This window comes from Narcine bancroftii, chromosome 1 (genome assembly GCF_036971445.1).
Source record: "Narcine bancroftii isolate sNarBan1 chromosome 1, sNarBan1.hap1, whole genome shotgun sequence".
NCBI classification, from domain to species: domain Eukaryota; kingdom Metazoa; phylum Chordata; class Chondrichthyes; order Torpediniformes; family Narcinidae; genus Narcine; species Narcine bancroftii.
In genome coordinates this window covers 359,105,397-359,131,315 of record NC_091469.1, presented here as the reverse complement: position 1 = coordinate 359,131,315, position 25,919 = coordinate 359,105,397, and the positions used below count along the sequence as shown (strand labels likewise).

At 40.4% G+C, this 25,919-nt stretch overlaps 1 protein-coding gene across 16 annotated transcripts in view; it reads right to left on the bottom strand.

Annotated features, from left to right (window-relative positions):
• LOC138750166 (tensin-3-like) overlaps positions 1–25,919 on the bottom strand; it is a 480,425-nt gene that overhangs the window by 28,443 nt on the left and 426,063 nt on the right. For all 16 annotated transcript variants that reach the window (XM_069912329.1, XM_069912327.1, XM_069912319.1 and 13 more), the window contains one exon: positions 7,182–7,353. In XM_069912329.1, coding sequence (XP_069768430.1) covers positions 7,182–7,353 — 172 coding nt within the window. The remainder of the gene's footprint in view (positions 1–7,181; positions 7,354–25,919) is intronic.

Here is a 25,919-nt window from a genome sequence, read left to right as displayed (position 1 = left end):
GTATCAGTATTCTTAGATATATTTTTCTTATACTTCGAAGGACACTATTTGACCTGCTGAGCTTCTCTAGCATTTTGTGTTTTTACTTCAACCTTGGTGTCTACAGAATTTTGTGATTTACTTTTGTATTCAGATCCTTCAGTTCTACCGCAATCTTCAGTGCCCTACCATTTACTGAGTATGTCCTTTCTTGGTTTGTCCTTCAAAAATGTAACACTTCACACTTGTCTGCATTAAATTCCATCTGTCATTTTTCCCACATGGTCCAGATCCTCTGCAAGCTTTGAAAACCCTTTTCGCTTACCATAACACCTCCAATCTTAGTGTCATTTTGCTGATCCAATTTACCACATTGTCATCCAGATCATTGATATAGATGACAAACAACAATGGTCCCAGCACTGGTCCCTGAGGCACACCACTAATCACAGACCTCCAGTCTGAGAAGCAATCATCCACCACTACTCTCTGACTTGTCCCGTCCAATTTTGAATCCAGTTTATTACTTTACCATAAATACCGAGTGTCTGAACCTTCCTGACAAACCTCCCAATGGGGGACTTGTTAAAGGCCTTATTAAAGTCCATGTAGACAACATCCACAGCCTTTCCTGGTAAACTCCTTGGAAAAACTCTAAGAATGGTTAAACATGACCTACCATGCACAAAGCCACATTGATTATATGTCTGATTTCTTAGAACATCTTCCAATAATTTACCTCTCACTGATATCAGGCTCACTGGCCTATAATTTCCAGGATTACTTTTGGAGCCGCCTTAAACAATGGAACACATGATTTACCCTCCAATTGTCTGGCACCATGGCTGTGGCTAAGGACACTAAATATTTCTGACAGCTTAATACCCATGACTTTGAGTAATAGAATCTTGGCCACCTGCTATCAACATGGTATCAGGTGCATTGAAGATTATTATGATCAACAGAAGCAATTTATGTCTTTTGAAGGACTTAAAAATAAATACAATTTTCCTAACAACACATCCTTCTGCTATCTTTTTTGAGGGAAAAGTGGGGACCATTAATGGTCCTACTAATGTGCTCAGAAATGAAAATTATAATTCGAAATATATATGCTCTAATCCAAGATCAAAGCCCAAAATGTGAACTACATAGATCGGGGGAGAGATGGGAATCTGATTTGGGCATTGTATTTGATCCACAATGCTGGTCAGATCTACGTGTAGATAGTATGACCACCTTAATTAATTCTAGATATAGATTGATTCATTATTATTTTCTGCACCAATCGCATCTCACACCTCAAAAGATGGATAAAATTGTGGTATAGATGTTGGTACATTTTTATATTCTGCCTAGTTAGGCACAAAATTAAGACCCATTTGGATAGAATTGGAGGAAGTGTGACAAAAATTGTGGGGATGAATTTACCTCTAGACCCGGAATTGTTTCTTCAGGGGAATTTGACAGTTAAACAAGTTAACTTCTCCAGAAGTAAATCTAAGTTTCTTAAAATTTCATTGTCAATAGCCAGGAAATATATAGCAGTAACATGCAAATCTGATTCCCTAATCCACAATGATCGTTGGAACATGAAGTGCAAAGTTATATTCCCCTTAAGAAGATTACTTATAATCTTAGGAATAGATATAACTTGTTCATTGAAATTTGGCAACATTATATAGATTGCTTGAAAGCCCAGATTGTATAATTTATTTTGATTTTTGTCAATGAGTATACTCCTTACTAGAAACTTAATACTTCCAAAATGATGTGACTCTGAGATGACGAATCTTGCTCCTGTTGCTTTTTCTTTTCTATTTTCTTTCCTTTCATCTCCCTCTCTTCCCTCCTATCTGTCCCCTTTACTTTTGAATCTGGAAAGGTGACGCTGGGAGCAGAGAGACTCTCCTTTCCATTTCATTTCATTTTTGGATGTTTTTCTATTATTTTATATTTAATATTATTGAGTCTGATATTCTGTATTTTCTTAAAACTTAAATAAAATATTTTTAAAAATTTTTGCCAGACCCCCTGCAAGTTCAACACAAGCCTCCATCAAAGTCAGTAGGAATATCTTGTCAGGCCTTAGGGATTTATCCAATCTTATTTGCTTTAAAACAGGAAGCACCCTCCTCCGCACTGCTTGTTTTCCTTACTTCACTTGATTCTGTGCCAGTTTCCTTTGTGAAGACTGATGAAAAAATATTTAAGGTCTTTCCCCTTCTCTTTTGGCTATATAACTGACCACTCTGATCTTCAAGAGGCCCAATTTTCTCCATTACTATCCTTTTGCTCTTAATATACCTGTAGAAACCATTAGGATTTTCCATCGCATTGTCTGCCAAAGCAACTTCAGGTTTTCTTTTAGCCTTCCTGATTTCTTTCTTGAGGTTTTTCTTGCATTTTTATACTCCTTGAGAACCTGATTTGCTCCATGTTGTCTATACCTGCTATATACCTCCCTCTTCTTCTGAACCAGATCCCCAATATCCCCTGAAAACCAAGGTTCCCTTTGCCTGTTAACTTTGTCTTTAATCTTGACAGGAACTTACAAACTTTGTACTCTCAAAATTTCACCTTTGAAGGTTCTCCACTTACCTTGCACATCCTTGCTCAAAAACAACATCCCAATCCATACGTTCTAGATCCTTTCTCATTTCCTCAAAATTGGCTTTTCTCCAATTTAGAATCTTAATCCGAAGCCCAGATCTATCCTTCTTCACCAATTAACTTGAAACTCATGGCATTATGATCACTAGATCCAAAATGTTCCCCTACACCTACTTCAATCATCTGTCCTGCCTCATTCCCTAACAGGAGATCCAGTATTGCACTCTCTCTGGTTGGTACCTCTATATATTGATTTAGAAAATCAATTGTAGGAAATTGAATTTCCTGAATACATTTGACACACTCCAAGCCATCCAGCCCTTTTAAAGTATGGGAGTCTCAGTCAACACGTGGAAATAAAATCTCATATCACAACCTTATGTTTCCTTAAGTTTGCTATCACTCTATAGATTTGCTCCTCCAATTCTCATTGACTATAGGGTGGTCTATTATACAACCTCATGAGTGCGGTCATACCTTTCTCGTTCCTCTGCTCCACCCATTTAGCCTCAGCAGACAAGTACTCTGGTCTGTCCTGCCTAAGCACAGCTGAGGTGTTTTCTCAGACAAGCTAAGCCACTCCTCCCCTTTCATGCATTCCCACCCCACCCCTCCACCACCACCCCGTTCTATATGTCTGACGCAACAGAAGGCTGGAACATTGAGCTACAAGTCCTGCCCTTCTTGCAACTAAGTTTTATTGATGGCCACAATGTCATAATTCCATGTCCCAATCCACACTCAAGGCTTATTTGCCTTTCCTACAATATCCTTGCACTAAAATAGATGCACCTGAGAACATTTCCACCACGTACAACCCATTGACTTCTCGCAATTTTAACATCGTCTTGTCCCTCCTCCATTCCTCTATCTGCTTTGGCACTCTGATTCCCATCCCCCTGCAAATCTAGTTTAAACCCACTAGAGCAGCACTAGCAAACCTCGCAAGGATATTAGTTTCCCTCCAGTTCGGATGCAAGCCATCCGATCAGAAAATGCACCACCTTCCCTGGAAGAGAGGCCAATGATCCAGAAACCTGAAGTCTTCCCTCCTGTTCCATCTCTTTAGCCACATGTTAAGCTGCATTATCCTCATAGTTCTAACTTCACTGGCACACGGCATCGGTAGTAATTCTGAGATCATTATCCTGGAGGTCCTGTCTATCAACCTAGCGCCTAACTCCTGAACGCTCTTTGCATGACCTCTTCACTCTTCCTATCCATTTCATTGGTCCCTACATGGACAACAATATCTGGCTGCTCATCCTCCCTCCTGAGAAGGCCATGAACTCAATCTGAGATATCTAGGACCCTGGCACCAAGGAGGCAACATAGCATCCTGGATTCTCAATTCCTTCCACAGAATGACTTATCTGTCCCTCTAACTACGGAATACCCTATCACTTCAGCTCATCTCTTCTCCTCACTTCCCTTCTTAGCCACAGAGCCAGTTTGCCAGAGACCTGATCGCTGTGGCTTGTCCCTGGTAGGTTGTCCACCACAACAAAATAGTATTTTTGTTATTGAGGGGAATGGCCACCAGGGTCCCCTACACTGCCTGCCTGCTTCCTCTCCTGACTGTCACCCATCTATCCTCCTCTGGCCACTTAGGTGTGATAGTGTCCCTGTAAAGAATGTCCTGTTGCAAAGAACTAGTACCCAGCGGAAGCCAATCAAACAAGGTTTATCACATCATCAGAGCATGCAGTGTGTTCCCCATTTGCAAATAACACCCAATCTTAGTGGTGTCTGTAAATTTTCAAATCCATTTGACCACATTAGCATCCAGAGTGTTGATATCAATGTCAACCAACAATGAAGCCAGTACCGACTCCTGACCACACCACTTGTTACAGAACTCCAGTCAGAGAGGAAATCCTTCACTACCACACTCTGGTTTCTCTCACAAAGGAAATATTTAATCTTATTTACTACCAAATGACTGAAGCAGACAGAGAACATTATTGTACAGTACAGGCCCTTTGGCCCACGATGTTATGCTGACCTCTATAAACCTAATAAAAAAAACTACAGTTTTTAAAAAAAAAAGTAGTGGGTGCCTGGAATATGTTGCCTTCTTCAACATCATATGCGAGACATTACTAAAAGCCACATAGAGAACATCCATTGCTTTTCTTTCATCAACTTTCATGGTCACATTATTGAAAAAAAATTATAAGATTGGTTAGATATGATCTACCATATGCAAAGTAATGTTGACTAACCCTAATTACTCCCTGCCTATCCATAGACCACAACAACAGAAACAGGACGATTTAACCCTTCTAGTCTGTGCCAAACCTTTTTCTTTTGCCTTGTCCCACTGACCTACACCCAGTCCATTGCTTTCCGTACCTGTCCAAATTCTTAAATGTTAAAATTGAGCCTGCATTCACCATCTCAGCTGGCAGCTCATTCCACACTCCCGGCTATGTGAAGAAGTTCCCCCCAAACTTTTCCCCTTTCACCCTTAACCCATGTCCTCTGGTTTGTATCTCACTTACCCTCAGTGGAAAAAGCCTACCTATATTTAATCTGTCTATCCCCCTCAATTTTAAATACCTCTATCAAATCTCTCCTCTTTCTTCGAATCTCCAAGGAATAAAGTGCTAACCTGTTTAACCTTTCCCTGTAATTCAGTTCCTAAAGTCCAGACAACATCCTAGTAAATCCGCTCTACACTCTTTCTATCTTTTCTGTAGTTAGGTGACCAAAACTGAACACAATACTCCAAATTTGGCCTCACCAGTGTCATAGAAACATAGAAAATAGGTGTAGGAGTAGGCCATTTGGCCCTTCAAGCCTACACTGCCATTCGCTTTGATCATGGCTGATCATCTACTCAGTATCCAGTATCTACCTTCTCCCCATACCCCCTTAGCCACAAGAGCCAAATCTAACTCCCTCTTTAACTGGCTTCAACTCCTATACTCAATACTTTGATTTATATCCAAGTACATAAATCAGGTTTCTGAGAATATCTTTCAATAACTTACCCACAAATTACAAGATCACCAACATATAATTACCTGGATTATTCTTTCAGTCTTTTTTAACGGAACAGATATATTTTGTAAACATACATATACTTACTGACGTCTGTGGTGGGCAAGTTGATGGAAAGTGTTTTGAGGGATGCTATTTACAAATTTTTGGAGGTACAGGGATTGATAGGGAGTAATCAGCATGGTTTTGTCAGGGGTAGATCATGCTTGACAAACCTGATTGAGTTCTTTGAGGGGGTTACAAAAAAGGTTGATGAAGGGAAAGCTGTGGATGTTGTCTATTTGGACTTTAGTAAAGCTTTTGACAAAGTTCCCCACAGGAGGTTAGGAAAAAAAGGTGGCGGCATTAGGTATAAATAAGGAGGTAGTGAAATGGATTCAGCAGTGGTTGTATGGAAGGTGTCAGAGAGTAGTGGTAGAAAATTGTTTGTCCAATTGGAGGCCGGTGACTAGTGGAGTTCCTCAGGGATCGGTCCTGGGTCCACTATTATTTGTTATATATATTAACGATCTGGATGTAGGGGTGGAGAATTGGATAAGCAAGTTTGCGGATGACACAAAGATTGGTGGTGTTGTGGACAGTGAGGTAGATTACCGTAGATTAATAGGTGATTTAGGAAGGCTGGAGGTGTGGGCTGAGAAATGGCTGATGGAATTTAATACAGATAAATGTGAGGTGCTACATTTTGGAAAGGCAAATTTAAATAGGTCATATACATTGAATGGTAGACAATTGAGGAGTGCAGAGCAACAAAGGGATTTGGGAGTTATGGTAAATAGTACCCTCAAGGCTGATACTCAGGTAGATGGTGTGGTGAAGAAGGCATTTGGAATGTTGGCCTTCATAAATCGGAGTATTGAATTCAAGAGTAGGGAGGTTATGATGAAATTGTACAAAGCATTGGTGAGGCCAAATTTGGAGTACTGTGTACAGTTTTGGTCACCAAATTATAGGAAAGATATAAACAAAATAGAGAGAGTGCAGAGAAGGTTCACGAGAATGTTGACAGGATTTCAGGGTCTGAGTTACAGGGAAAGGTTGTGCAGACTGGGGCTTTTTTTCTCTGGAGCGTAGAAGATTGAGAGGGGACTTGATAGAGGTGTTTAAGATTTTAAAAGGGACAGACAGAGTAAATGTGGATAGGCTTTTTCAATTAAGAAAGGGGGAGATTCAAACTAGAGGTCATGGTTTAAGATTGAAGGGGGAAAATTATAAGGGGAACATGAGGGGAAATTTCTTTACGCAGAGGGTGGTGGGGATGTGGAATGAGCTTCTGGCAGACGTGGTCGAGGCAGGATCATTGGTTACATTTAAGGAAAGACTGGATCGTTACATGGATAGGAGGGGACTAGAGGGGTATGGTCAGTGGGACTAGGAGGGTGGGGATTTGCTACGGCATGGACTAGTAGGGCCGAACTGGCCTGTTCTGTGCTGTAAGTGGTTATATGGTTACTTTTTGAAGACCAACAAAATATACAACTCCCAGCATGCTTGGTTTTACACATAGACTACCACTGTATTTTAACTGGTAGCTGTTGACTCATTGAAAGACCTATATCTGCAGGTTATTTAAGGTGTCCTACCTGTCTGTCCTGGACACTTGGTTGTTGGGGACTGAACATGCAGCGCCAAAAGAACGCTGGAACGTTGTATTAGTTGTTGGAGAATCAGCATGGTACAGAATGCGGCTCACCACTGCAGTATTATCTGAACCCACGACGGAACGATGAATGCCTTCCATGTAACTTCGGGGTTCTGTGTTTTAAAAAAAAATGTACTTGGTGTGAGTGGTTGAAATAACAAATGGGATACAGGAGCTGAACCAAACCATGATTAAAAACAAGCGATATGGAATAATGCATGTAAAAGCTGGAGCAACATGTCACCTAGAATAGAGTAAAAGTGCCAGGGCCTTTTGAAAAATAGGCCACCTGATTTGCATGGCTTAGCACCATGTAACTTGCTGTCTTTATCTTAATCACCAGAGTATGCTTCCTGGCAAATCCAAATATTAACTTTCTGTTGAGCATATAGTTTATTTCTAAAATTAATCACTGTGGACATTAAGTTTATTTAAAAAAAACACAAACTGTGTTTCAACCATTTCAGAAGTGTTTTACCCATCAGTTTGAAAAGGCTGACGCTGCCGAAAGGATTTAATCTCCCCCATATTCCCTATTCAATGATAAATTCAGAAGTCTTTTGTGGATTTCTTCATTTGTTGAATCCCTAATAGTTTGGATTGAATTTTTGAAAAAAAAAAGCAGGGTCTTTCTAAGCACTACAAGAAAGGAGAAAAATATAATGTACTGGAGGACCTCAGCAGGCCAGGCAGCATCCGTGGAGGGAAAGGACAAGTTGCATTTCAGGTAAGACTCCACGTCAGGACCCTAAAAAATGGAAGAATTTAAAAAAAAATTCATTTTCAAAATTAAAAGACTTCAGATCACATGTGAAAGAGGTAATCTAAAAGTACAAAAAGCCCAACGATCAAAACAGCATTTGGTGGAAAAAATAAAAACTAAGGAGCATTCTTTTTCGTAAAACTTTGCAAGCATGTTGACACAAGCACAAAGATGAGATAAAGCTATCTTAAAATCAATGAAACATGACGCTGCCCAGATTCCTGACATTGCAGGGATAACTTGCTAACATCAGAGACCATTATCGAAGGTTGCTTGGAAATGGTTCAAACAGGGGCTTGTAGCAGCATGCAAGTTGAGTTCTCATCCATAGTTCATCCTTTCATTTAAAAAGGTGACAGATGTATTGGCACGGTTGCAAGAATGGACAATTATTCGGACTACTTAGGATATATTGCAAGAATGGCACAAATGTAATATTTTTATAAATATGGCAAAGGGATCCCATTAAGTTTTTGTCCACATATTTTGTTCATTGAAATTGTCTCACAGCACTTATCACTTGTAGAAATACTCCCCAAATTCCATCCTTTCAAAAATTTGCAGAGGGAGGAAAGAATACAGCCCTTCACTTTTGAAGAATGTGCTAAGTTTAGGCCTGGTAACTTTAGCAAAATTGTTAAAACACAGCTCTGCTTCAAGAATAGTTTTAGTCTCTGGAAAGTGAATCTCAATGCATGGCAACAATCTTTTAAACCCTTTATCACGTCACAGAGTCATGCAGTGAAGAAACCGGCTCTTTGGCTCAACTTGTCCATGCTGACTATAATGTCCCACTCGCACTAGTCCCATTTGCCTGTGTTTTGTCCAAAATCCCTCTAAACCTATCCAGGTGATAAATCCCTGAAATTCATTTCATTTTCACCTGGGGAAAGAAATCATTCATGTTTAATTTTAGGAATAGTTTGAGGAAAAAAATCAGTCTCTTGTCAAGGGGAAAACATTCAGCCCGGCTACATCTGGAATAGAATGCCATCAGTCACCACTGGCAACAGCTGTGTTTTAAATATCCCAAAGGTTCTCACACTTTGGAAGAATCAAAGGCCAATCTTATACTGGGAGAATGCACTGACATGACCTGAAGAAGAAAACTGGACTCAAATTTGGGGCATTTGACATCTGATTTACATTGCACAAACACTATGGTGCCGTGGCTCTGAACCTGCCATTCATGCGCGTGTATAAACAAAAAAATGGCAGTCAAAGCCACTGTTATATAAATTTACAGCTTGACATGGATTACTTAAATTTTTTTAGACATTTAATGCAATACAGGGAAGAATATTCATATAAAAAGATACACCCTGAAACTATTAGAGATGTGATCACTCAAGAAGATAAATGACTGACTGGAAAACATACAATCAAACTGTGTATACACAGCTGTGCCTTGAAGGTCCTTTTTAAAAGCTTTGCTAATACTACCTAAATAAGTATAAAATGAAAATTCTAAATTAAGCCAAAAAGCATAATTAAACAGCAATGTCCATTTATATCTGGCAATGTATCAAAATGCAAATATTTGCTCTGTTTAATCCAACAAAATACATTTAGAGATCACACACTATGATCAATTACGAAAGAGCAGAAATTTAATATTTTAGGCAAAAACAATCCAGCACAGTCACCAGAAGGCAACGTAGGATTGAACTTCCGACGTGAACATGCCCCCAATGCTCAATAATGTACGTTCGTGTGCATTAACTTTGCTATGTACAATTTAATAGGATTAAATACCTTATTTTCAACAGCGATAATACTGTTCCTGTGTTAATCCTACAATGAACTTTTGACCCAAATTTCCATATGGCTAGCCATCACATTCCCCTTCCGTGCTGCTCAGCATTTTCAAGCACCATCTCGACATTTATAACAACTGTGCGTATGTACATTTTAAAGTTATGAAAGAAATTCTGACATGAAAATGAAGCAAATAACTGTTGAACCATAGGATACTACAGCACAGGAACAGGCCATCTTGTCTGTACCGAACTAAAATTCTACCTTGTCCCAACCACCTGCATGTAGACCATGATTCACCATCTCAGTACCTATCCAACATTTTCTTTAATGTCAAAACTGAGCTCACATTCGCCATTTCTGCTTGCAGTTTATTCCACCCTCTCACCCTACAGCAGGGGCTTTCATACTCACCCAATTGCTGAGCTTGGATTGCAAATGTTGAAGAAAATAACACCATGACCTTCTCAAGAACAACAAGGGAAGAGCATTAAATTCTGGCTATGGCAGCAACATCCACATGTGTAAAGTATATAAAGAAATAACTTTACAATTCCAGAGTTAATTTGACATTCAAGAGAATGTAATACAAGATGATTTACATGCATTTTTGTTCGTTTTACAAGGCTTTATCTTTTTCTTTCTAATCATTAATCTCTGAATTTTATCAGTTCATTATAAGCATCTTATGCATACAGCGCCTGGCATAATGTTTGGGACAAAAACTTTTTTTTCCTTTATTTGACACTGTGCTCCATAATCAAATTATTCACATGTGAGGCACAGGATCAGTGGAACCTTGGCTGTGTGGATAAAAAAAATTGGAAAATGAAAGCAGAGAGTAGTAGTGGAAGGAAAGTATTCTGCCTAGAGGTTGGTGACTAGTGGAGTGCTGCAAAGATCTGTTCTGGAGCCCCTGCTCTTTGTGACTTTTATAAATGACCTGGATGAAGAGGTGGAAGGATGGATCAGTAAGTTTGCAGATGGAGGAGTTGTGGATGGAATTGAAGGTTGTCGAAGGTTACAAGAGGATATAGACAGGATGCATCGTTGATTTCAATCTGGATAAATGTGAGGTGATGCATTTTGGAAGAACAAATGAGAAGGCTGAGTACAGGGTTAATGGTCAAATATTTAAGAGTGTGGATGAGCAGAGAAACTTTGGGGTTCAAATCTATACATACCTCAAAGTTACTGCACAGGTTGTTAAGAAGGCCTATGGGATGATGGGATTTGTTAATAGAGGGAGTGAATTCAGGAGAAGAGAGGTCATGTCGCAACTCTACAAATCTCTGATAAGACTACACAGAGTATTGTGTTCAGTTCTGGTCACCTCATTATAGGAAGGATGTGGAAGCAGAGGAGATTTTCTAGGATGTTGTCTGGATTGGAAAACAAGTTTTATGAGGCAAGGATAGCAGAACTGGAACTTTTGAAGTGTAGAAGGAAGAGAGGAGATGATAGAGGTCTGCAAGATTTTGAGAGATAAAGATAGGGAGGACAGCAGAGAACATATGTACAAGGTTAACGGAGGGAAGTTTAGGGGAGACATCAGGGGTAAGTTTTTTTACACAGAGAATTGTGAGTGCCTGGAATGCCTTGTTGGGGATGGTAGTGGAGGCTGAAACATTAGGGGCATTGAAGAGACTCTGAGACAGGCATATGATGAAATAAAAATAGAGAGTTTTGGGGTAGGGAGAGTTCGGTACTTTTTAAAAAAAAATGTATGGCTGGCACAACATTGAGCGCTGAAGGGCCTGTACTGTAGTGTTCTATGTTCTAAAGTGCACATGCTCAATTTTATTGTAGACATTATGGTTTGACCATGTAGAAATTACAGACTTTTAACACACTTTCCCCATTTCAGGGCACCATAATGTTTGGGACATTTGGCTTCAGAGGTGTTTGTGATTACGCGGGTATGATTAATTGCTTCATTGGTTTGGAGGATGTAGTTGCCATTTTTCAATGTGAGCATCAGACTTGTGCCAATTAAAGCCAAAGAAGTAATTATGAGGCTGAAAAATAAGAATAAAACAATAAGAGACATTGTCGAAGCCTAAGGAATATCAAAATCAACAGTTTGGAACATAATTAAGAAGAAGAAGTGTGTTGGTGTGGATGTGTCAATGACTACTGTCCACAGAAGACTTCATGAACAGAAATACAGAGAGTACATACACTGCACAATGCAAACCACTAGTTAGCCACAGAAACAGGATGGCCAGATTACAGTTTGCCAAGTCGTATTTAAAAGATCCTGCAGAATTTTATAAAAAGAACTTGCGAACAGATGAGTCCAAGATTAAACTGTTTCAGAGTGATGTGGAGGGTTGAAGGAACTGCCCAAAATCCAAAGCATATCACCTCATCTGTGGGGGTGTTATGGCCTGAGCACGTATGGCTGCCACAGGTACTGGCGCACTTATCTTCATTGATGACGTAACTGCTGATGGCAGCAGCAAAATGATTTCTGAGGAGTGTTTTTATCTGCTCAAATTCAAGTAAATGCCTCCAAACTCATAGGTCAGCACTTCATCCTACAACAATGTACTGCTAAAGCAACACAGGAATTTTTCAAAGTTAAAAACTGGAAAATTCTTGAACAGCTAAGACAATCACCCAAACTAAATCCAATTGAGCATGCCGTACCTATGCTGCGGGGACAGGTCCCTGAAAAAAGCAGTAGAGGCCTGGCAGAATATCACCAAAGAACATACTCACCACCTGATGATGTCTATCAATCAGACTTCAAGTAGTCATTTCATGCATGGGATATGCAACAAAGTACTAAACATGATGACTTTCATAAACACAACATTATTATGTCCCTAATATTATGGTGCCCTGAAATAAGAGGACTATGTATAGAAAGTACTGTAATTTCTACATGGTCAAACCAAAATGTATACAAACACCTGAATGTGCACTTTAATCACGTGAATTGTTTGATTACAAATTTAAAACTGTGGACCACAGTAGCAAATCAAGGAACAAAATATCTTTGTCCCAAACATTATGGAAGACACGTCTTATCAGTACTCCATTATTTTAAAAATTCTACAATGGAAACCAGGGCTCAGGTTTCAAATTCACCCCAATTACAGTTCAGAAAAGGCTTGAAGATCAGTAGCAATTTACTGGACACTGAAATTATCCCAACGATACTTGGTGTTTTATTGCCTTTGAAAGGGATGAAAAAAGAAAATAAACAGGTGGAAATATTCAACAGGTGTTAGATGCTGTTAAAGGCATTGGTGAGGCCAAATTTGGAATATAGTGTGCAGTTCTCGTCGCTTAACGACAGGAAGGATATCAAAAAGATCGAAAGAGTGCAGAGAAGATTTACTAGAACGTTGCGGGTCTTCAGGAGTTGAGTTACAGGGAACGATTAAATGGGTTAGGACTTTATTCCTTGGAGTGAAGAAAAATGAGGGGAGATTTGATAGTTTACAAGATTGTGAGAAGTGTAGACTGTGGATGCAAGTAGGTTTTTTTCCCACAGACAGGGGGAGATAAATGTGAGAGGTCATAGTTTTAAGCTGAAAGGGGAAAGGTTTAGGAGAACATTAGGAGAAATTTCTTAACTCAGAGAGGGGTGGGAGTGTGGAACGCGTTGCCACCTGATGTGGGCTCGATCTTGAGTTTAAAGAACAGATTGGATAGATACATGGATGGGAGAGGTCTGGAGGTTTATGGAGTGGGAACAGGTCAGTGGGAGTAATTGAATAGTGGCCAGAACAGACTAGGAGATCCGAATAGCTTGTTTTCTGTGCTGTAGCATTCTATAGTTCTAAGTGAACAAAATAAGATGCAAAGTGCTTGAGAGAGTTGAAACAGATGTGGCAGAAGTAACATTAACAAGGGACAAAAGCCGGTACAGTCATAGAAACGAGAAATTGGGAACAACTAATGATGAAGAAATAAACTGAAAGGAAGCCAGGCATTGGAAGGAAGGTACCGATCTCTCCATCAATTATGATGTTCATCGCCAAGATGTTCCTTCCTCCCAGCCCCCAAAAAGCTGTACACCCATTCCATTCCACATGGCAGAAATCAAGATTTAGTGGGCCAGGCAGCAAACATGGAGGAAAATGGGCAGTCAACATTTTTGGTCGAAACCTACTTCAGCTTCCTGACCAACTGAGTTCCTCCAGCAGTTTCTGTTTATTTCTCCTCTGGATTTCAGCATCTGTAGTTTCATGCCTCCACTCTACATGGCTAACACAAAACCACAATACAACAAATCAAAGCACAGCTACAATTCCAGCTCAAATTGTAAAAACACGATGCTACTCAGCAAGTCAAACAGTGTATCTACCTACCAAAAATAAAGATGCATAACCAATCTATCGAGCTTGAACCCTTCATCAAGATATGAGCAAAATATAGGCAGGGGCCTGAATAAAATGGTGGTAGGGAGGGGCAAGGGGAGGATCACAGGCCCACAGGCAGGAGGTAATATATAGATGAGGAAGGGAGGGCACAAGAGAAAACAGGTCTAGGGAAAGATGGCTCTGTAAATGGAGAGGGAAGAGCTGGAGGAACAGAAACAGAGGGACAGGGAAGAGAGGAAGAATGGGGAGTGGTCCAGAAGAAATCAGAGAAGTCAAGGTTAATGCCCACAATGAGGCACAAGATAACAGTGGAGACAAGTGGCAAGGAAGGAAACATGGCTGTGGAAGCAAGTCTGGGAGCTTAAGTACAGACGGCATTACAGGTGGGAGCAGTGAGAGAGAATCCCACAGAACTCCCTTCAAAAGAGGAGAACTTCTTCAGGATAGGCATCCCTCTAAGGGATTTCACAGCATTTTCTGGAAGGATGGAGTAAAACATGGAAGTCTGCAGATGCAATGATTGAAGTAAAATCCCCATTTTATGCAGGTGCCTGTCCACATTTTCCTCATACGTTGATGATGGGCTCAAACTTGAAACATTGGCTATGTATCTTTACCTTTGCTGCATAAAGTACGCTGATTGACCTGCTGAGTTTTTCCGTCGTTGCAGCTGTTTGTCTGCACAACTTTGTGCGGAAAGGCAGGGTGATATTTGCATGCTCACACTGAGCTTCATGAGAACAATGCAGAGGCCAGAAGGAGTCAAAATAGAGATGAGCCAAAGATGTGTCACAAGTGACACGGAGTCCAGGGTTACCCTTTCACAAACAATACAGGTGTTCGGTAATTTAACCTTTCCCCAATGCACGAAAAGATACACGGTGAACCGCAAAATTGGTTCCTCATGCTGGAGTGGAGACACGCTGCCTCACCCTAAAGGTTATTAGGAACCCCACAGTTTGATCGATGGATGGAGATGGAGCAAGCTTACTTTGCAGGCCATGACAGCTTGCCTGCCTCTGGGGGTTGAGCAGGAAGGAGAGAGAGTCAGGGTGATGTGGGAAGACAGCAAGGCTAGTGCTGGTGGAGGCAGGTGGTATGTCTCACTTCTATTGCAGACTGCCTCCAGAGAAAGATCAGAAATATAAAAGGGCAGCACGTTTGGCTTAATGGTTAGAGCAATGCCTTTACAGTACTAGTGATTGAGACCAGACCGGGGTTTGAGTCTTGTGCTGTATGTAAAGAGTTTGTATGTTCTCCCTGTGTCTGCAGGGATTTTCTCCGGGTGCTCCGGTTTCGTCTCACTGTTCAAAAATGTACCGAGGGTGTAGGTTTATGGGGTGTAAATTAGACGGCAGAGACTCGTGGGTGGAAATGGCCTGTTAACATGCTGTATGTATGTACAGGTACGTATATCTGTATGTATAAATAGGGTATTTCAAAAGAATTCCGTAGAAGATTGCCAATGTCTCAGATATGCCTGAGCTACCCTCAGGAATGTGTTCAGCTGTTAATGGTTCAGTATGAGGCCTGATTAGTAGCTGACAGTTAAAAACCAGATCCCCTCAGTGACTCCAGAGTATTAATTCAACAAAATTAAATCACCAGAAAAATCTTAAAACAAGTACAATTTAATTATATTGCAGCCACCCCATGGGGATTTTGGGCGGACATAAATATTGGGCTTGCCAGCAACATCCATAGCCCACAAATAAACAAATCAAAAACTCTGAAAACGTCATGCTCCAACACAAAGTCCTTTATGAAACACAAAGTTCATTGTGAAACATTTCTACGATTTTTCTGCTCCCAGCAAATAAGTGCAAAGAGGCCTGCAAATTCAAAAGCAGTATCAAAAATTTCCAGTTACAAAGCCATGTGTTTAAAATGTGCCCTGTGCATTAGCAGAGCTCAACAGCAGTAATCATTTCAGACTTCAGTGATAGTGTTTCATTGCCAGCTGCCTTCTAGCAGATTGCTAAATCTCTGAGGATTCGGATAGAAACCCACATCAATCTGAAGCCACAGTTTACCGACCAGCAGAGGTAATCATGATGTAAAATAGTCATAAAAGGATTAATAGGTTCAATGTGCTGAAATATTACCAGTTTTTGGTTTGCTGCTTTGTCCTGCCAGACTTAAGTTTAGAAGAAGCACAGCAGGAACACCACATACATAAAACTGTTTCTTCATTCAAGTGCTTATCCACTCAGCTCTCTGTTCTCATATACTTACAGTCCGTTAGGAACCCTGCAATAAAAGCCCAACTTGCACAGGGGCCTAAGAAAGATTGCTGGACTACGTTTAAAATGAAGTTTGGTAAAGCAACAGCTTAGTCCACTTCGAAAATAGTTCACCAATTGATTCAGTGAAGTTTGTTTCCCGCAGCCTGTTAGAGTGTCCATTCACTGCATTCATGCTCTAACTGCAGCCTCATTTACATTTGACTTTCAAGCGATACTGGAGCTTTGTTTTGCACCCTCCCAATCTGTTCCTACCAATGAAATTGGACGAATAAAAGTCAAAGGTCAAAATGCCCTTCAGGACAAATACTTTGTGCACATTTTCTTTACAACTATTAAGTACAAAACAGACTCTCATTAGTCTCTGGACTCACTTTTGGTTAAAGGCAAGCAAATACCAAACTTAGCAGTGTAGTGGTTTTCAGTCAAGGGAAACAAACACTGAAGTAAATAACAATTGAATTAAAAATAAAACGAGTAGTTTCAAGTCACATAAGCAAGCTGCTGAATTATTGTTTGCTTTCAACAGTTGCCACACAGCTGCCCTGAGCTCAGGAAATCGACCAGCAAATCAGGAAAAATTTTTTTTAAAGAAAACACAATTGACAAGGGCAGGCCCACAACATGGACAAACATCCTAACTGCTTTGAAAGTTGCATTACGTCTTAGTAGTAAAGCACACCATGAAAAAAAACTCAGACCATCAGTAAAAATATTAACAGGGTAGCAGTCCATGTTATAGCGACATCTTAGACAAGGATTTGGTATCAGCAAGAAGTTGCTGTTAACATCAAATGTCATTCAGCTCTGAGATCTGCCACAGCTGATGGTGAGTTTGCTCTCCCCTAAATAATTTTTTTGCCCTCCTAAACAGAATAAATAATAGAAATGACCAGAGGTGTTTCCCTCTCAGACTACCAGGTCCCTAGTCACAATACATTTGATAACCGAATTAGCTGACAAAGAAGCCAGACTGGTGTATGATGATTGTTTGGAAAAGGTACCTCACAGCTTCTATAAATCGAAGTTCGAAATCAGTATGTTCATTGGGTGGAAACTGGTAATTCTGATAAGATCTGCTGACACCAGTTGCTCCCTTTCCTTATTCTTCTACCAACATCCACCCCTGAACTAATCAGTTAAATTTCAAATCCCACATTCCTCCACCCGCATACCTATATCCCCCTGAAAGCCAATCCTCCCCTCCCCACTGTTTGCTGCATTTTCAAGCTTTGTGACCTCTGCAAATTTTGAGATACTCAAACATTACAAGATTGTAAATTGGATTCACGGACAGTTTCTTCCATGCTTTTAATCAGACATCTGAATGGAACTCTCATCAGTAGGCTTTTTATCTGCCGCAATATACTCTGCACCTTGATGAAGGACTCAAGCCAGAAAGGTTGGTTAAATATCTTTGCTACATAAAGGGCACTGCTTGACCTGCTGAGTTTCTCCAGCATTGTATTTTTACTTCAATCATGATGTCTGCAGACATTTGCATTTTACTTCTATATTCTGCAAGCTTATTTCATTTTGCACTTCAGTATGGGTTGACATGCCATGATAGCACATAAACAGTTTTTCTACTGTATCTTGATAAACATGACAATCACAACTCAATTCAAATATACCAAGTTATTATTAAAAAAGCAGGACATTTTGCAACAAGCTTTGGGGAACACATTTCTCCAGGTTAAAAATAATACAATCACTCACTCTAAGTCAACATCTGAACTATGCAGCCATTGCCTTTTCATTCCATGGGTTGCCAATGAGCTCCTGTTCAACTCTTCTTGTAAATCTGCATTTGCTTCATCAATTAACTGCAGTTATCAACAATATTTCTCAAAAATCTCAAATTACTTGAGGACATTTTGCTTTTAATAAATTCATGCAGGCTTTCTTGCTCACGTGAATAACATTGTTCTTCATGAGATATTCCTTTAGATCAAAGCTGTGATATTTGTACTCCTCCTTGACTATGGCAACATCCTTGTAACCAAGGGTGACTTGTAGGGGCAAGGCACTAGTTCTTCAATTTTCACCTTTATTTACCCTCAGACTGGTGATCGATTGGCCTGATGCAAAACAGGTATGCTTTTAAAATTAATTTTTAGCCTGTCCCACTTCACAACTACCTCTTCTTTTACTTTAGCATCATTTTCTTTCTTGGCCAAACATTTTGGCAGTTTCCGCAAAACAGGACATCATGCGCTGGAGAGCTGGCTCTGAATGGGCAACGAAAGCGGCATCGTCTGCAAAGAGTAGTTCACGGACAAGTTGCTCTTGTGTCTTGGTGTGAGCTTGCAGGCGCCTCAGATTGAAGAGACTGCCATCCGTGCGGTACCGAATGTAAACACTGTCTTCATTGTTGAGGTCTTTATTGGCTTGGTTCAGCATCATGCTGAAGAAGATAGTAAAGAGGGTTAGTGCGAGGACGCAGCCTTGCTTCACGCCGTTGTCAATGGAGAAGAGTTCGGAGAGCTCATTGCTGTATCTGACCCGACCTTGTTGGTTTTCGTGCAGTTGGATAACCATGTTGAGGCCTGGAAGTCAGCCTGAAGAAAACTGAGGTCCTCCATCAGCCAGCTTCCCACCATGACCACCAGCACCCCCCCACATCTCCATCGGGCACACTGAACTCAAAATGGTCAACCAGTTTACTTACCTCGGCAGCACCATTTCATCTGATGCAAGGATCGACAAAGAGATAGACAACAGACTCACCAAGGCAAAATAGCGCCTTTGGAAGACTACACAAAAGAGTCTGGAAAAACAACCACCTGAAGAAACACACAAAGATCAGTGTGTACAGAGCCATTGTCATACCCATGCTCCTGTTCAGGTCCGAATCATGGGTCCTCTACCGGCATCATCTACGGCTCCTAGAACGCTTCCATCAGCGCTGTCTCCGCTCCATCCTCAACATTCATTGGAATGGCTTCATCACTAACATCGAAGTACTCGAGCTGGCAGAGTCCGCAACCATCGAATCCATGCTGCTGAACACCCAACTGCGCTGGGTGGGTCACGTCTCCAAAATGGAGGATCATTGCCTTCTCAAGATCGTGTTATGTGGCGAGCTCTCCACTGGCCACCGAGACAGAGGTGCACCAAAGAAGAGGTACAAGGCTTGCTTAAAGAAATCTCTTGGTGCCTGCCACATTGACCACTGCCAGTGGGCTGATATCGCCTCCAACCGTGCATCTTGGCGGCTCACAGTTCGGCGGGCAGCAACCTCTTTTGAAGAAGACTGCAGAGCCCACCTCACTGACAAAAGACAAAGGAGGAAAAACCCAGCACCCAACCCCAACCAACCAATTTTTCTTGCAACCGTGCCTGCCTATCCCGCATCGGACTTGTCAGTCACCAACGAGCCTGCAGCAGACGTGGACATACCCTTCCATAAACCTTTGTCCACGAAGCCAAGCCAAAGAAGAAAGAATTTTCTTTCTTGATAAAGACAAATATACATTAAGAGTTAGTTACTTCATTGGTGCTTTTAATGTCTGCATAAGTCTTTTTGATTTTTTTTGTTTGTTATTGGTTCATGAACTCTTACATTTTGACATTTCCTTTAGTGATTTTCTCTCTGTTCCCACCAATCTTTCTATTTTCAGCCCATATGCCAACCTGTTCACTGATTGATCTCTGCTCTCCATGAGTTTAGAGGCCTTCCTAAAATAGGTTGCTCAGACTTTATGCTGTACTACTTATTTAGAGAATGGGATATTCTCACAAGGTGAAGATTACTTTGGAGAGATTAAAGTACTATAAAGTACATATTGGTCAGGCTTTAAAGAAAAAGGAGGTTGTGAGCGTACTTTGGGTGAGAGTTGTAATGCACAGGAACATTGGTTGGTGAAAGATTTTCAGGTACTGTTTCAGTGTTATTCACTGCTCCAAATACAGGTGCGCAGAGATATCAGAATCAGAATTTATTGTCATGAACAAGTCATGAAATTCGGTGTTTTGTGGCAGCGTCATAGTGCAAACATTCATATTATACACCATCTTACAACAATAAATATTAAAAAATTAAAAATAGTGCATGAAAAGTAAGGCAGTGTTTCTGTGCAGTCGACCAAATCTCCGGACGAAGGTTTTTAGTCGACATAGGAGGCGAATGCAGAATCCTGCCACCGAACACCTTCAAACGAGAATTCCAGGCTCAACAGTCCAAACTACTCGCAGCAAATGGTACGCATATACCCAGCTATGGCACCTTTTTCCTAATGGCAGCAGAGTGAAGAGGGCATGGCCTGGGTGGTGGGGATCCTTGAGGATAGAGGATGCTTTTTTTAAGTCACTGCTTTTAAGCACACATCCTTGGAGTGCATCTGTGTTGATGACCAGTGAGGAGGAGACATGGTTTTCAATTCGTACAGACTGTGGTCTTCCAATGAGAAAGTCAAGGATCCAGTTGCAGAGGAGGGTAGAGAGGCCCAGAGGGAATAATGGTATTGAAGGCTGAGCTGTAGTCAATGAAGAGCAGCTGTATGTATGAATTGCTGTTTTTAAGGTGATCCAGAGCTGAGTGGAGAGTTCGCAATATTTCATCTGCAGTGGAGCAATTGTGACGATAGGCGAATTGCAGAGGGTCCAGATCTTTACTTTGGTCATGGCCTCAGTTAACATGTACCTGACTCTCAAAGCATTTCCTCACAGTAGAAGTTAGTGCTACTGGGGATTAGTCAATGAGGCAGCTCACACTGCTCTTCTTGGGCACTGGGATGATTGATGGTCTTTTGAAGCAGCTGGGAACCTCTGACTGCAGCGATGAGAGGTTGAAAATATCTGTGAACACTCTGGCTATAAGGGGCTTACATCTACAGGGAGCAAAACGTTCCCTCTATGAATATTTAAGAAGTGGATTTTTTAAAAACGAAGTACCTGTGTGGCTGCAGCAAATAAGAATCTTTGTTCATTGTACTTATGTGATGACATTAAAGTCATTATCATTCAGAGAGCTGAGGAGAGAAATTAAAATCCCTCATAAGAACATGAAAGAATCAACCACTTACAATATGGTCCACAGAAAATAACACATGAATAGAAAAGAAACTCAAGGCTAAGATACGATTTTGCAGACAAGCAACATATCTGATCAACATTAAATTTTGAGGACTTTTGGAAATGTGAGATACAGCTGGAACCCATGTCACTTGACCACCAGAGATCAGCACTGCAACATGGCTACAAGGTGGCATGACAACCTTGGCCCTGAAGAAGGGCTCAGGCCTGAGACGTCGATTAGACATCTTTAGCTCCTATGGATGCTGCAAGACCTGCTGAGTTCCTCCAGCATTTCTGTGTTTTACAGCCAACTTATCATCCCAGATGACCATCCATCCAGAATGTAACGCTCTCCTATCTAATCAGAGCATAATATCTTGCAGCAGCTGCCTCATTCCACATTGGCACCTCTGCTGGATCCTACAAACAAAGATCTCCATGCTCCCTGTGACATAAGCTGAAGTTAGGACTGGAAATATCTGGGTGAGTGCAGTCAATCGTACAAATCATCCTTTTATGTACCGACACCCAATGAGCAAGTACATGCGTTCATTAGCGGTGCCATACTGTTACAGGCATCACCGTCAACCACTAACACACAAAATGTCAAAAGTTAACTGCAGATGCTAGCAAGTAAACCCTATTCATACATCTATGACAACTTGCATCATGTATTTTCTTTTCCCCACACATAGCTCAGTTAAGACGACCCAGTGGTTCTCTGCTCATTGCTAGAAACAATGTGACATTCAAACATTTAGAATAAATATGAACATAAAAAATGAGAGTGCAATTGCTCACAGATGATAAAATGCTGTGAATTAAAGGAAAAATTCTTTTTGCCTTTGTGATTTTTTTTCTAGAACCTTCCAAATTCCAATTATGATTCAGCAACTTTGGAAATCCTTCCATGTTATTCAACAACAACACAATGCAGCTTCAGGAATACTGTGCTCAGCACATTCATGTAAAGTGCCTCACACTTGCTTGGAGCAAATAGTCTCTACATCACTAAACTCTGTCCTGAAAAATGTGCCCAAGGTCATAGTCATAGAGATGTAATCATACAGCCTGGAAACAGGTCCTCCTAATTTTCACCCGTCAACAAAAATATCCCACTGGCCTATGTTTGGGCCAAATATTCCTCTAAACTCATCCTATCCATGAACCCATCCATTTTTTTCTTAAACATCATATTAACCACCCCTCCGGCAGCCAATAAAGCCATCACCCTTTATGAAAAGGTTACCCTGTCGTAGCCTGTGGCCTGAACCTCGGGCTAACACAGGAAATGGCTGTCAAACACAGCGACCAGCAAAACAATCGGGGCCCGGGCATCTGAGGTAACCAACCAGCAGCCGGCCCCGCTCAAGCCACGCCCCAGGTGTGACGTGGCCGGGCTGACTATAAAAGGCACAGCTGCCACTGAATAAACTCGTGTCGAATACACTCTACTGGTGTGCATGTCTTTCTTCTCCTGCAGATTCGAGCTACAGCCTTAGGGCTATAACTGAGAGCTATAACCTAGCTGTAGCCATAGCAATCTTGCAACAACCCTTCAGGTTCCTCTACTCTGAACAACAGACGCTCTGATTCACCTGATCGATTTTTTTCCTCATGACTTTGTATACCTAATGCCACATAGACATTTGGATGCAGCAAATTAGCTATCTTGTCAGCAATTGTAGGTAAATTAGACCTCCTGTTCTGAAATATTGAAATGATGACCTTCATTTACAAAGGATACAACGTCACAGTCGTATATATTAATGTTACTATGTTACTAATCCATTTTGAAAAGCCAATGTGAGCAACGTTCACTGGAAACTGCACAATGGGCACAGGGGTGGAGGGCACATCTTGCAGTCCTTTTTCACCTTCCCATCCTCTCTCATGCACAAAAAAATTAAAGTTTAAAACAGACAATCATCAATGGAAATATTACAGTATTCCAACAAGAGTACTCTGCTACTGGGACTAAATATCTTTCAACATTATTACATTTTGTTTTAATGGAAAGATACATTTTAAAAATTTATGTTCAGAAACTTTATTTTAAATGACCCTGAATTTGGATTATTTATGTAAAAAGAGATTCAGAAATAATGAATGCTTATTAGTTTTTGCATGATATTTCTAGGTAGGTAATTCTAGTCATCTATTCCATTATTTTATTTCTGTTGTTGAACTGCTGGGCTAATTACTTTATTCCCCTTTGCTTAAAATTCCAAATATTATAAAAGCAAACCAGAAATAAATCTCTTCTTTGTATTTCAGAGTTTACGCATAATTTGAGCATCAGATTTCAAATTAACTTACAGCTTCAATAAATAATGCTTAAAATAACTCTGAGCAAACAATTGTTAAAACAAATTAGAGTGTTTCAGATGGCTGAAGCTCTGTGACAATCTTGATTTCAATTTCAGTTTGGAACCTTATGACTTTTGGTGATAACACCTATCTAGATCCAAATACAAAGCTGGTTCCTTTGATTTCAATAAACAAGTAACAGAATGGCAGCTAGATCACACTGCAAGAACAACCCCACACCTTCTCCAATATAGTGGGCTGAACTCCATGCAGTCAAATAATGGCTTGGAAGGAAGTCATGAAGAAAGAAAAATTGCACTCTCATCTGATTGAGATATGAATGCCAAGTAGCTGTGGTAATGGTCTGACTCCTGAATTTTTAGTCATTCACATGATGTGGACATCAACAGACATTTATTGCTTATGCTCACTTTGTTCTTTGGAATTACTATGAGGCCACCCTCTTGTATTGGTACATCGCTGAGAGTTGTCAAGTAGTCACACAGAAAGAGGCCCTTTGACTCATCATGCCCACTTTGACCATTAACCATCTATCTATATTAATCTCATTTACCAGCACTTGGTCTGTAAAATTCTCGGTTTTGGCTTTTCCAATGCTTATCCTAATGCTTCTTAAACATTGTGAGCTGCCTTCACCATCCACTCATGCCAGATTCTAACCAGCCTCTGAGTGAAAAAGTTATTTCCTTCTAAAACATTTACCACTTACCCTAGAACCTATGCCTTTTAATTTTATACATATTTGCAATAGGTAAGTTTTTGTAATATCTACCCTTTCCATGCCCCTCATATTAGATAAAGAGTTCCAGGATTTTCCCCTTTCAAAAAGGTGGAGCAGTGATACGTATCCACAACTGACTTGGGGGATGACTTGCAAATCCTTTGCATCAAAGTGCTTGGAGCTCTTTTCCTCAAGGGCTATGGACTGAGTGCTGGTCAGTGGGACTCGGCAGAAAAAAAATGGTTCAGTACAGATTAGAAGGGCTAAAGGGGCCTGTTTCTTTGCTGTAGTGTTTTATGGTTCAAGGTGATAGACGTTGGAGGTTTAGGAGGCATGGGTAGTATAATGAGGAAGGATTAATAAGAGATTTTAGGATTAATGATCCCCTGGGAAGGAGTGACCATAAAATGGCAGGAGAACATTACAGGTCCAAGATCAGCATCTCCAACTTAATTAATTACAAACGTATATAAGTGAAACGTGGACTGATCAAATGAGCTCAGAGGTACGTTAGTAGATGAGCAGTAGCTCTATGTAAATTTATTCCAATTAGAAAGAGGGATTCTAGGAGAAAAACATCTATAGTTAACAAAAAAAAGTCAAAGATATTGTTAAATTGAAAAATAAGGCATTCAAAGTGGCAATGACTAGTGGTAGACTTGAGGACTGGGAATTTTTCTCAGAACCAACAGCTTAATAAATAAAATTGGATTTGAAAGAAAACTTGCAAATATCATGAAAGTAAACTAAATGTTTCTGTGGATATATAAAGTGAGAGCAACTTGGGTAATTTGGGTAACTTTTCAAGAATTAAGATGGTGAATAACAGGAAATTTTTAAAATATCTATTTTTTGCATTAGTCTTCCCCGTGGAGGACAGAGCAACTATTCAATGATGGGATTAACTTCAAATAACATGCAAGGACCAGTAAAAAAAACCACAAGATCTTGCAGAGTTGTGAATGTAGTGGAAACCAATCTCCCCTCTGTCATAACTATCAACACTACCTGCCATCTCAGGAAAGAAGGCAGTATATTAAAGGACCCATTCCACCTTGGTTGTGCAGAAGATGAGGGCTTGGTCATATGCACCTCTGGATTCAAGGACAGTTTCTTCCCTGCTCTTATCAGACTATTGAATGGACCTTTCATCAGTAAAATGATGCTGCCTTAACTGAACCTTTTCTCTGTAACACTATACGCTGCATTTTTACTTTGCTTTACATGTTATACTCAAGGATTTGTAACTTTTCTTGGATAGCATGGAAAACAATTTTTTCCAGTTTCTTTGAAGACATGATAATAAACAAAAAAAAAGGCAGATCAAGCCATTGGATTAAAAATTTGGTAAATTGAACAATGTGGAAAAGTGTGATGTCATGTGCTTTTGATAAGAGGAATCTCAAGGCAGTTTATGATCTAAATTGAGACAGACTGCACAAGTTTAAATCATAAGATGTTATCAAGTAGGTGCAACAAGTAGTAAGAAGGCAAATGGCATTTTGGT